Genomic DNA, 12,408 nt, shown 5'->3' with positions numbered 1-12,408 from the left:
TCTCTCTCTCTCTCTCTCTCTCTCTCTCTCTCTCTCTCTCTCTCTCTCTCTGTCTCTCTCTGTCTCTCTCTGTGTGTGTGTGAATGTATAAATGTAATAACAATTTTAAAGAGGCCAAGAAGTTGAAAGAAAACAAAATGGGGTATACAGGACAGAAAAGAGAAGGAGGAAATGATGTAATTATTCTATAAACTCAATATAAAAGAAGACATGAACAGTTACCATGTCTTCCCTACTATGCTTGGCTCTGTCTGGATATTTCCTGGTTTGTTTGGTATTGTTTCCAGTAGTGGCTATCTCCTTTTTTTTTCTTAATGTTAGCTTAATTCAGTAATAATGTACTTAGCTTCAGTATAATTAATTGTCCCTCTTAATTCTGGATTTTAAATGGAATTAGAACATTACTTGGAAACAAAGAGAGTTATGGGAGAGTTCTCTCAGGAGAAGACACTAAACTTCTTTTTTCCCCCAGTACATATTGCACAAACTCTCTGAAGTCCCAAAGTGAACATTCCCTAACAGATAAAGATGACCCCAAACATGGCTTGTCCAGAAAGACTCAGTCAAGTCCTCCAAATAACTAGAGAGCTTTGAGAAGAATGATACTGGGCCCCACACCAGTCCATTAAAACTCTCAAGTACCTGGGAAAAACCTAGTCCTTGGATTTAAAAAAAACAAAAACAGGGAATATGAAACAAAGTTTCCCACACAAACAGATTCCCAGTATTCAAATTATATAGAATTTCTCATGATACCCCGTTCCTACATTTCAGTTTCAACATCTGAAGCAGCCATATCATGTGGACAGTTTCTTTGTAGTTTCCTGGACTCTGGTCACATGCTCTGATCTACGTTTGCCAGTTCTGATTTTTAACAAATCTAATCCCGTGTCAACCTAAAAAGGATACCACTTATTCCTCTTAAGTTACTTAAGATTGTAAAAGTCAGATATATAGAAATTGGAAAAAAAAATATGGTGCTCCCAACATAAGCAGCCATTCTAACCCCAGGGCATGATGGGAAATTTTAGAAAAGAATACAAAGAGTCAAGTACAGTAAACCTGAACTGATAACAATTCTAATATGCTGTCCAAAGGGGAAAAGTAGGTCTCATAAATTCTCTATGTTTTCAGAATTTATGTTTGCTTTCTTTTGTATACATTTAATTGCACATGTAGGGAAGCTGTCTCTGTAAGTGTGTGGAAACGTGCACCTCAAGTATCACTCCTCGGGAGCCATCTACACTGTATATTTTGAGGCAGGGTCTCTCACTGAAAGGGAATCATGCCGATTCAGCTTAACTCTGGCTAACAACGGCCCGCTGCCACCTCTGCAGCACCGAGTCTACACACGCAATGCTACAACTCCTGGCTTTGTGATGCGGGTCCCAAGGTATCCCACCCAGGACTACTTCCTTGCATGGCTAGTGCTTCACCCACTGAACCATTTCTCCAACTCCACACTGAGAAAATGTTTAATCCTAACATGTCTTTTGTAATAATGCTCATTTCTCGTGGATACTCCTAGCTATTTTATTAGGATAAATGAACTAAGGCAGCAATTTCCAAAATAGATGTTCAATAAAGGGGTGTTGGTCCTGTATGTAAGAGGAACTCAGAATATCTCATTGTAGACTTTGCTGACACATCAGAGCTTCCTGAGATAAGTGCATTCAATTCATAAAAAGGAAATTGATTACTGAGTATCAAAAGCCAGTCCATTTGATTATTTACTCACGAAGCTATGAATGGGAATCAAATATGTGCTTTTGCGTTAGACAACAGAAGAAAACAGGGAGAAGCTGAGATGTTTAGAAACATAAATTAGTCCTCAAATGAATCTCAGGTATAACTTACTCTAGCAGCATTATCTGTCACTTGGTGCTCTTAAATTTCCCTAGTTAAGAATCTCCTGGGTGCTGACTTCACCAGTTCACCTATATTCCCTGAAGTGATACATCCAACATTCAACATTCAACACCAATATGATTTGAACATACCTCCCCCCCCAAATTCTTATGTCTGCTGATATCTTAAAACTCAAACATGATAGCTACTCACCTTCAAAACTTATATTCATTAGTTATGAAAGGACCACCATATGAAGATAACTGATTTCCCAGAGTCCTTTCTCTTCTTAGAGGATCGTTTTCCTCAAGTCTGAAAAATCCCTTAAGTGTGTTCTTTACCAAAAGGATGGACCAGACTTAGCCTATCATGGAACTATAAGAAAGCCAGCAGTCATATCTTGGAAATATCTATTCTTAAGTTTTAAGAGACAGAAGCTGTGTTTTCTCTGATTCTTTATGCTCTCTGGAATATGTCTTCAAATGAATAAAAATCCTATGTTGGAATATGGCCAGATGCAAATCCAAATGGTAGGACTGTGATAAAAAAAAAAAATGTTCCTGGAACTTCACATAGATTTTTTGAAGAAGCCTGTATTTCCAAAAGGAGACTTTTCCTCACAGGCGTTCAGTCACATAAACTTAAGTAGGTGCCTGAAATTCATTTTCATGTCAGAGAGATTCTTTCTCTGTTACGTGGCATATACAATAAACAATCATTTCATTTATTCTTGCATTTAAAATACAACTCAGCTTTTTCCAGGTGCCAGAAATTTTGTCTGGGGCCTTGGATAAACAAAACAAACGTGTGATTTGCCTACATAGGCCTTAGAATTTGAAGTCTATTTCCTATAGTGGGGTCACAAAGAAAAGAATTGCTTAGCTGACTAGAGAAAACTAATATTGACAGATGAAGTGAACTCTGCAGAAATGTTGACTTCCTAATTCTCATAATCTACATATCGGTAGTAACCATTTTGAAATTTTAGTTTCTTTAAAAAAACACAGAACTATCACAAGACTGGGTTTTTATTTTAATCCCAGGTATAAGATATAGGGCTGCTTCAGATTGTCCACAGGAGCTGTGATTTACCAGCTTCAGATAGTTCCTGTGACTGTGTGATGTTAAGAATTCTGAGAACTTTTCAGAGGGTATATAAGTGCTAGGGCCCTGAGAGGTGGGGTGAGTCATTGGTGTGTTGTTGGTGGGTTACTGGTGGGTGATTGGTGACTTATTGGTGAGTTGTTGGTGATTGCAGTTTGTTAAGTAGTCGTGCATGAAGAAGAAGCAACAAGAAGAAAACACCTGATAGCAAAGATCAAACTTTCCCTAAAGAACCTAACACCCCAAATCAACAGGAAGTAATTTAACAATAGCATCGTCCCCTTTACAACTCTGGCTTTTTTGAGATCTCTTTCCTTTCTTCTCTGTCCCCTTTTCTCTCCTATCTAGTGTTAGGGGGTCAAAAAGTAGAAAGGAAGGGATGCAGAGGGTAGAAGAAAGAACCTACAAAGTAGCAAAGCATCCGCTCTAAGTTACCATTAGAGATGGAATTGAGGTTGAGGGTCTTAAGACACGGATGACTAACCTTACAGTCTAGGTGGACCTCACCTAACCATATGAACTCTAAACGGCAGTTTTCTTTCCAAGTGTGTCCAAAGTCACAAGCAGAGTTGGAAGCACCACGTAGCATCACTAGCCACGAAGGTGTATAACAAGGACCCTAAGTAAAGGAATGAACACATCATCCAGAAGATGGAAACAGGTGGAAAATGGATGCTGACTCAGGACTCCAGGAAATAATGCACCCCTCCAACATGACGACGTCAGCCCAGGGAGACTTTTGCCAGGCTTTTCACCTGTAAAGTGGCTAAGGAATCTGAATAATTAAGACAGCAAGTCTTCCAGTCTTGATGGCGCACACCTTTAATCACAGCTCTTGGAAGGCAGAAGCAGGCAGAACTCCGTGAGTTCAAGGCCAACCTGGTTTACATAGCAAATTCCAGGTCAGTCAAGGTTATATAATGAGACTCTCTGTCTCAACAACAACATAAGACATTAAGTGTGTGGCGATTTGCTACAGCTACACTAGAAACCAGATACAGTCTGTCTATTCTCTGTTTCTCTCCTCTCTCCCTCCCTCTCTCTTTCTCTCTCTCTCTCCCCCCACATACTATAGATAGATATCTAGATAGATAGATAGATAGATAGATAGATAGATAGATAGATAGATAGCACAAACATCTTTCTAATATAACAAAACATATATAGAGATTCAATGACAAATATAATACAAACATCCTGTTTTTTAAAAGATTATTTCAATTCAGGACAGCCATGTGCTCCAATGGACTGAATCTGAGATAGCCATGTTCCACTGATGACCTGGCTCTAAACTCAACAGACACTAAATATAAAACTGAGCCCTGATGTCACATTAGCTCAAGAGATCTACAGACTTTGTGAGCATTTGTCATACCTTAAGAATTTGTGACTGTCTTTCTGTCTAAACTATAAGGCTAGGCAACCTGACCGGGCCCTGTCTCACTGTATGAGTCTGATGAGTCTGTAAAAGCAAAGAACCTTTTCTATGTGTGTCCCAAACCAAGGTCTTCATCAGCATAGCTCAATTACAAAAGGCACTGATGGATCTTCAGAAGCAAACCGGGCCCATCCAGGAAGACAAAGATTCTTCAAAGTCCCAGAGCTCTCTGGAAGATGTTGCACAAACTGAGCAAGGTTCGACCTCAGCTCAATCCAAGAAACAAACGCTTCCTGTCCATGAGACCGGATAAAGGAAACTGGACAGATGGCTCAGCCGTTAGGAGTACTTAATGTTCCTACAGAGACCCTGATCATAGTTCCCAGCACCCACATGGACAGTTCATAGTCAGCTGTAGCTCCAGTTCCAGGGGATCTGACGCCCTCTTTTGGTCTCTATGAGAACTGCATGCATGTGGTAAATACATGCATACAGGCAAGACATTCATATGCATAAAACAAGTTTTTAGAATGGAATCCTTTGGATTTAACACTCTGCTAGTAGGCTTCAAATTCTTAGCAATTTTACCTTGTGGGTGGTGTGCCCAAGTAGGACAAGGAAAACCATGTTTGGGATAGCACACGGTCACAGTAGCAGGAAAGGTACTGAGATGAACTGTAGAACACAGGCTCTCCACCCACCAGATGCTGCAGTCCCTCTGAATGTGACCTTAGCCACCATGAAGGTAGTTCATGGTCGTGAACCTGGACCACAGATGCCTCTGAGGATATGTGTCCTCACTGCACAAGTAGGCTGCCCTACCAGGAAACATAGAATTAAGTAGAAAATAAGGACTTATTTCATTGATTAAGAGTGACTATGAAAAAAAAGTTTCTTTGCTTGTTTTAAATAATTACAGCCTCGTTTTCATATTGTACTGGACCACACAAATCATGAATCCATCTCTACTGATCTATGTAGGTTAATGTGGAAGTTGTAAACCTGTATATCTATAAGTGCAACCTTCTATTTTAGATAAAGTGAATTCATCTTAGTATTTCATATTTTATATATAAGATAAGTGCATCTATAACTTGGCTATACTTTCTCTATAAAGATGAGAATAATATTCTTAATATTTTTCAGTTTCTAGGTTCCTTGTGATTGATGAACTGCCCTGAGCAATCTTTAATAAGAAAATCTCATATGCTAAAAACGGTAAAATTCTACCTTCAGATATCCAAGCAGGACATGACATTACTAACATGTGCTTCTTATTAACAAAATCTTCTTCCCTGCCTTGATTTCTTGACAGGAAAGAGCTTTTTGGTCAGTAGTAAAATCATCAAATATTAAGAATTTGGAGATATATCAAATGTGTTCAGGGGTCTTGAAAACTCATTATTTTAGCACATTTTACTTCTATCTAAAGCAATCCTAAACTTTCCATTTCTTAGCCAAAAAGTCATATGCCCTGTGATTAATTACTGTCCAAACATACCTGTATCAATCTTGAATTATTCCACTTATAAGTGGGTAGATAAAATATTCTTAAAATAACTATGTAGTTCAGTGATTTAAGAAGTTTTCATCTCTTCATCTGTGAGGGATACATTCCATAATCCCCAGTAGATACTTGAAATATAGTTCTAAACTCTAAATAAACAGTAACTTTTCCTATACAGACATATCTGTGACAGTTTCATTTATAATTTAGGAACAGTAGAAAAAAGGATAACATCATCAACCACAAATTAAATAGAATAATAATAAATATATACTGTATTGAAGTTATTTTTAAACGCATGTCATTTTTTTGAGTCTCCCATGTAATTATTTCAGTTGACAGTTTGCTATAAGGAATTAAAGCCAAAGGAGCAAATCCATAAACACACAGGGATGAGGGCAAAGCTGAGTTATCCTGAGGTCTTCTTGTCTGCCTTAGCAATGGCACCGAGATCTGAACAAAGGGGACAGACGCTCCATTAACAGATATATGTATGACATGGAATCAAAGAAAATGGACCTTGAAACAAATACTTACAATTTCCGCACTTCCAAACTTTCAGAGTGGGTCTCTTAACATCAAGCATATAGCACTATGTCACATTTTGGGCAAGACAAAGTACTCTCCATACTTCCTGGGCTTTTTAACCCCTCAAACCCAGCTCCAGATCCCCACACCATTGACAGACCCTACACCATCAGAACCCTAACTTTTCAAGGCCCTTTGTCTCCAGCTCTACTCCAACCAACATACCCCTCTACCTTCCTTTGATCCCCTAAATTGATGTGCAATACTTGCTTTGTTCCTCAAACCTTGACTCTCCAACTGACATATAGATACTTCTACAACAACTAACTATGTCTAAATACTTCTCCGGTTCTGATTTTGACCCTCCAAAGTCCTAAAATTGTGCTTCATCTTGGAAAAAAATAATAGCAACCACAGAACCCACTCTCAAAGTCAATTTCCATAAAACAGCCTACTCCTTTTTGGGTGACTGTGTTTCCTATGTAGAAACATTCCAAGCAAATAATCAAACACATTCCAGGAAGATGCAAGTAGAGGAAGAAACCGGTCGCCTACATTACTCATGTACTCCGACAGCAGGTCCTGGAGAGCCTGGCGGATGGCATTGCACTCAGCGATGATCCGTTCCCGGTGGAGGTCTCTGGTGCAGGACGAGTCAGCCAACAGTGCAGCCCCACTGATGATGGCTTCTAGGCGTTTCTCTAGTGATGGTCTTATGTCTTCCTCTGTCACTGTGAGTGGGTTCAGGACAATTAAATTCTGGGAGAAGAAAACATTTGGATGGTTAGGACTCTGTAGAAGTCTGTTGTATTTAAGCTTCCCACTTAGAATCCAGACGTAAATGCATTATGCTTTTCATGCCTCTGCAGTTCACTCAGAAGACTGTATAGCAATTATTGTTCAGCTGGATGATAAAAGTTTTGTATTTAGGAGCTTGGGTTCTACTGTCAGACAGTCCTGAATTCAAATCCTGTCCTTCCCACTCACCAGTGTGCCTTGCCTCCCTATGTCCCCCTTACATCTGCAAAGCTGCAGTATTCCTGTTGCTTACACCCTAAAACTATCAGAATTATGCAAACACCTAGCACGGTGAGTGGTATGCACTGTTAAGCACAAATGACAGCATCTTCAAGCTGACTGACCATTTTTCACACACACTGTCTCATCTTAACACAGAGGATGCAGACAGCCAGGGTGTGATAGACCACACTTTCCAGGGGCTGTGTGAGGCTGAGAGGCTCTGACCCAAGGTCAAAGAGCAAATAAGCTTTGAAGTTCAGACACATAACTCTGTCTATTAATTCATAAGTCAATGCCATCTTCATTACACCTCACTGTAAGTCCCAGTCACTAATTAACTTTACCACTAACATATCAGAGAAAATTCTGGCTTTTAGTTATTCATTTAAAAGGTAGAACTCCCGGGGCTGAAGAGATGGCTCTCCGTTAACAGCATGAATGGCTCTTGGGAAGGATCAGAGTCCAATGGCAACACCCACAGTGGGCAGCTCACACTCACCTGGACCCACCTTCTGCTGGACTTTAGGGGCACCTGCACTGCATATATGCATGTGTACACACCCATTAAAATAAAATATTTTTTAAAGGAAAACTCCATCTTCTTATTAATCTATCAACTTGGACCAATTTCAAGCTACTCAAAAGTAGCATGGTCCTTTTAAGGTTTTATAAAGACCTGGTAAGTCTTTGGGAATAGAAACCAAGACAAGGCATATCTTCAAGAAGAGTCGGAGGGCACACTGCTCTAAGCATCCTCCAACAGTGATACATCAGGAGGGGAAACCTCTCCAAGGCATACCCCAGTGTGATCTTTGAAAAGTTGGTATAAAAGCTCTCTGCAAAACCTTTAACAGAAAACTGTACCGTGATCTCTGGCCTACAAGAGTCAGAGTATTAGAGCTGATACACAGTGATACCATTATAATATTATAAAATAATACATACATGGACATGCATTTTAATAGGAATATTTAAATATGTAAAGGTTGCGATGTTCTAAAATAACGTGTGCGTGCCATCATTGATACGCATATGCAAACATACACGTAAAAATCTCACGCATTCGTGGCGCTATATCATGTTGTGATAAATGTTTTATGTAAGAAGTAGCCAGGATGCAACTTTTAAGAAGCAGTGGGCTGGTGAGATCACTCAGGGGATAGCTCAGTGATAGGCATTTACTACACAAGCCTAGAGATCTAGGTTCAGCACATAAAACTGAAAGGACTGAATAGAGTCCATAAGGTTGTCCTGTGACCTCCACCATTCACCCATTCTTTCTCTCTCTCTCTCTCTCTCTCTCTCTCTCTCTCTCTCTCTCTCTCTCCCTCCCTCCCTCTTTCTCTCTCTCTCAAACACACACACACACACATACACATGCACATGCATACACACCTACAGCATGCAGTGTGGGTGCACACACACACATAAGTCCCCCCACATACACATACATATATATATACACACATGCCCCCTACATACACACACAAGTGCCCCTACATACATTGAAACATGTACACTGAAGCGCACACACACACACACGTACATAATACATACATGTATACACAAGTATACTCTCACACACATTATTTAATGAGGTTAATAAGGTTAAGGTAAAGCAGAGAGTCATACTTTAAAAAGTAACTCATTTCAGAAAGACAGAGAGCAGTGGTAAAGCATAGAGTCCTGGAAGCTATGCACTATAGAGTACAGGGTAACCCAGAACTGATATGAGATAGCTTAACTGTCTTACAGCACCCAGGAATCCTCTCTTCCAGGTTCTACTCTCTTACTGTTTCATTCTACTGCTCTGTTTACTTGGACAAAATAAAGGAGAATACAAGATGAATGCTTGCTAGCTTGCTCTTCATGGCTTGCTCAGCCTCCTTTCTTAAGGGACCTAAGTCTACCAGCCCAGGGATGGCACCACCCACAACGGTCTCAATCACTAACTTTAAAACTACCTTATAACCAGATCGCATGAAGGCATTTTTCTCAGTTCAGGTCCCATTCTTTCAGATGACTTTAGCTTACATCACGTTGACATGAAACTAGCCAGCACAGTCACTGAAACATTTGCGGTTTAGAACTGCAAGAGCCAAGATATGACAACTATCTTTGTGTTTACCTATAAATGAATGGATTAAGAAACTGGCTCATACTGTGTGTGTGTGTGTGTGTGTGTGTGTGTGTGTGTAGATTGTGGTATACAGAGTACCCTGACAACTGTGACCATACACACACACACACACACATGCAGACACACATACATGCACACACACATTTAATACTTGTGATGTTAATTGTATGTGGGACATAAAAAATTCAAAATCCCTGAGATACAGAATAGTATGGAAGTTTGCAGAGGCTATGAGTGGGTTCCTAATCTGAAGGCACAAATGGGTATTAAAGGATCTTCTCTGTACTTAAAAATTATTGTTTCTTGCTTGTTAATATATTTTAAGATTTTTTTTAAAAAATTCTATACATGCTTGTATGACTGTGTGTGTGTGTGTGTGTGTGTGTGTGTGTGTGTGTGTGTTTGAAAAAACACAGGTGTCTCTGGAATTGTCAGATATCCCTGGAGATGGAGTCACAGGCAGTTGTGGGCCATGTGACATTAGAGCTGGGAATCAAGTATGTCTCCTCTGTAAGGTCAGAATAGTCCTAACCTCTGAGCAATCTTCCCAGGTTGCTTGTTAATATTTTGAAATTAAAAAAAAATTAACCAGAACCACATTCCCAGTAAAATCCATCAGTCATACACTTTGGTATGTGACATGAGTTTAAAATATATGTAGAGACAAAGAAAATAAAAAATCCTGTATATAGAAGTGATAATAGTCGCCAAAGCTTAGACGCAACTAAACTGCCACCAAGTAGACAGTAAATAAACTTTAGTGTATTAAGACAACGGAATACTATTCAGTACTAAAAAGAGACTGGATGCTAAGCCTTGAAAAGACGTGCAGAGAGAATAAATGCATACTACAAGCTGAAGACGGCAGCCTGGAAATGCTACATCCTGGTGATTCCAACCTACGGCCCAAAGAAGGATGAAAATGTAAAATGTCGGTGGTTCTCAGGCTAGAGAGCAGGAAGGCGTGAAGAGGTGGATAAATAAGGGACCGACACAGCAGAAATACTTAGAACGGCCATGTTACAGCGGTCGATGTCATACACATCTGTCCTAGCCCACGTGGAACAGCAAGCTGTGGAGAGGACAGAAACTGATGCAGTGACGTAGGTTCAGCAGCTGTGCCACCCTTCCTGGAAACGCCAGTGATGGGGGAAGCCCTGCAAGTGTTGGGATGGGGAGGTGGACACGGGAGGTGCCGTCTGTCGACTGTATTAGGAAGTCAAATTTTCCTTTTTAAAGGCTGCAGAGATGGCTCGGCCGACACTGTGCTTGCTGCAGCATGAGTTGTCAGACCTGAGTTGTCTCTAAAACTCACCCGTGGAGTGATAGATAACATGGAAACAAGCTCCTGCTATCTTAGTGCTAACCAATGGGAAGGCTGGGCCCAGCGAGGTTTTCTGGGCGTTGAATCAGTGCAATGTGGGTTCAATGAGAGGTCTTGTCTTGGAAAACAAGGAGGCAAGCAATTCAGGAGGACACCTAATACTGACCTCTGGCCTCTACACACACACACACACACACACACACACACACACACACATGTTGGGAGCCACACTCACCAGTTGACAATGGCGCGGCTCTTTAACAGAGCCATGAATGAAAGTGCGCCTGCGCAAGGCGCTGTCGGCTCCCCGCTTCTCGGCTCTTTGACAGAGCCGTGAATGAAAGTGCACCTGCGCAGGGCGCGCAAGCTTCCCGCTCTCTGGTTTTAGTCAGAGCCAAGCCGAGTGTGGGCATGCGCAAGGCGCGGTAAATTAATATGCTAATTAAGCGTCACTCAAAGAGCCAATGAAAACTAGTATGTTAATTAGGCATCACTTAAGGAGCCAGTGAGCATGCGGCACGTTCTCCCAGGACTCTATATAAGCCGTGGGTTCTGGGGCTCGGGGTCCTTCGCCACTACCATCCAAGAGAGCTGTAACACCATCTAAAAGAGCTGTAACAAGTAAACTGCTGTCAGAAGAATCCTGAGTGTGGCGTTCTCCTTATCAGCAAGGCGGCGCGTCTCACACACACACACATACACACACACACACACACACACACACACGAGAATAAAAAGGGAAAGACACATTTGACCTCAAAGCATCTAGACTGGGCTCTTTATCAGCATGACTTTAGGTCTAAGAATTAATGGGAATCATTCCCTTCCATTTCTACTGGGAAAGGAGTTCAAATGGTGGAGGCCTTTGTAACCCTTATAAATAAGACAAATAAAATCTACAAGTATCATGTAGGTTTTCAATTAATGTGGCTCCTTCTGACACTATTTGTATGCTTGGTTGCTCCGTTTTGAGGTAAGGTACTCAATCTTTTGTTCAGGCTGTCCCCAAACTCACTCTGTAATCTGACTTACAAATAGCCCAAGCTGTACCTGAACTTGAGATTTTTGTGCCTCGACCGGCCCCATGCTAATATGCCAGGCATAAACCACCACGTCACTTGGCTTTTTCTTTTAGCTTTCATTGCTGGGGTTTAGTAGGACCTTACACACAGCAGGTAAGGGTGAACTCCTGAACCACTGAACTCCTATCCTCAGTGACAGGTCCAACCTCATGTCCTGTGTGCTAATGCTACTCTTGCCTTTAAATGCATTGGCATCTGCATCTGATGAATCCAGCTCGACACTTCTGTGAAGGGGGCTCCACACCCAGAAACAGAACAGCCTAAAATACCACCCTGTGCATAGCATGGACTCGGTTACTAATTCCCTATGTATCTATTAATTACTATTATTCAGATTCTGATCATGGCTTTTATCCCTGTCTTCCAAAGGGAGAGGAAAACAAAAAACACACATCTAAAACAAATGGAATCACAGCACCGATACGGCTGGGAAAGTTTTCTGTATTTTAATGAACAGGATGTAATAAACCTTATTCA

General features: G+C 40.8%; 1 protein-coding gene across 1 annotated transcript in view; it reads right to left on the bottom strand.

The window, feature by feature from the left end:
- Ctnna3 (catenin alpha 3) overlaps positions 1-12,408 on the bottom strand; it is a 1,089,047-nt gene that overhangs the window by 1,051,710 nt on the left and 24,929 nt on the right. The window contains exon 2 of the mRNA XM_028785890.1: positions 6,921-7,124. Within this exon, the coding sequence (XP_028641723.1) occupies positions 6,921-7,124 (204 nt within the window). The remainder of the gene's footprint in view (positions 1-6,920; positions 7,125-12,408) is intronic.

The sequence above is a fragment of the Grammomys surdaster genome, unplaced genomic scaffold (assembly GCF_004785775.1).
Source record: "Grammomys surdaster isolate TR1022 unplaced genomic scaffold, NIH_TR_1.0 125363, whole genome shotgun sequence".
NCBI classification, from domain to species: domain Eukaryota; kingdom Metazoa; phylum Chordata; class Mammalia; order Rodentia; family Muridae; genus Grammomys; species Grammomys surdaster.
The sequence above is the reverse complement of the archived record's forward strand: the minus strand, read 5'-3'. Positions and strand labels throughout refer to the sequence as shown.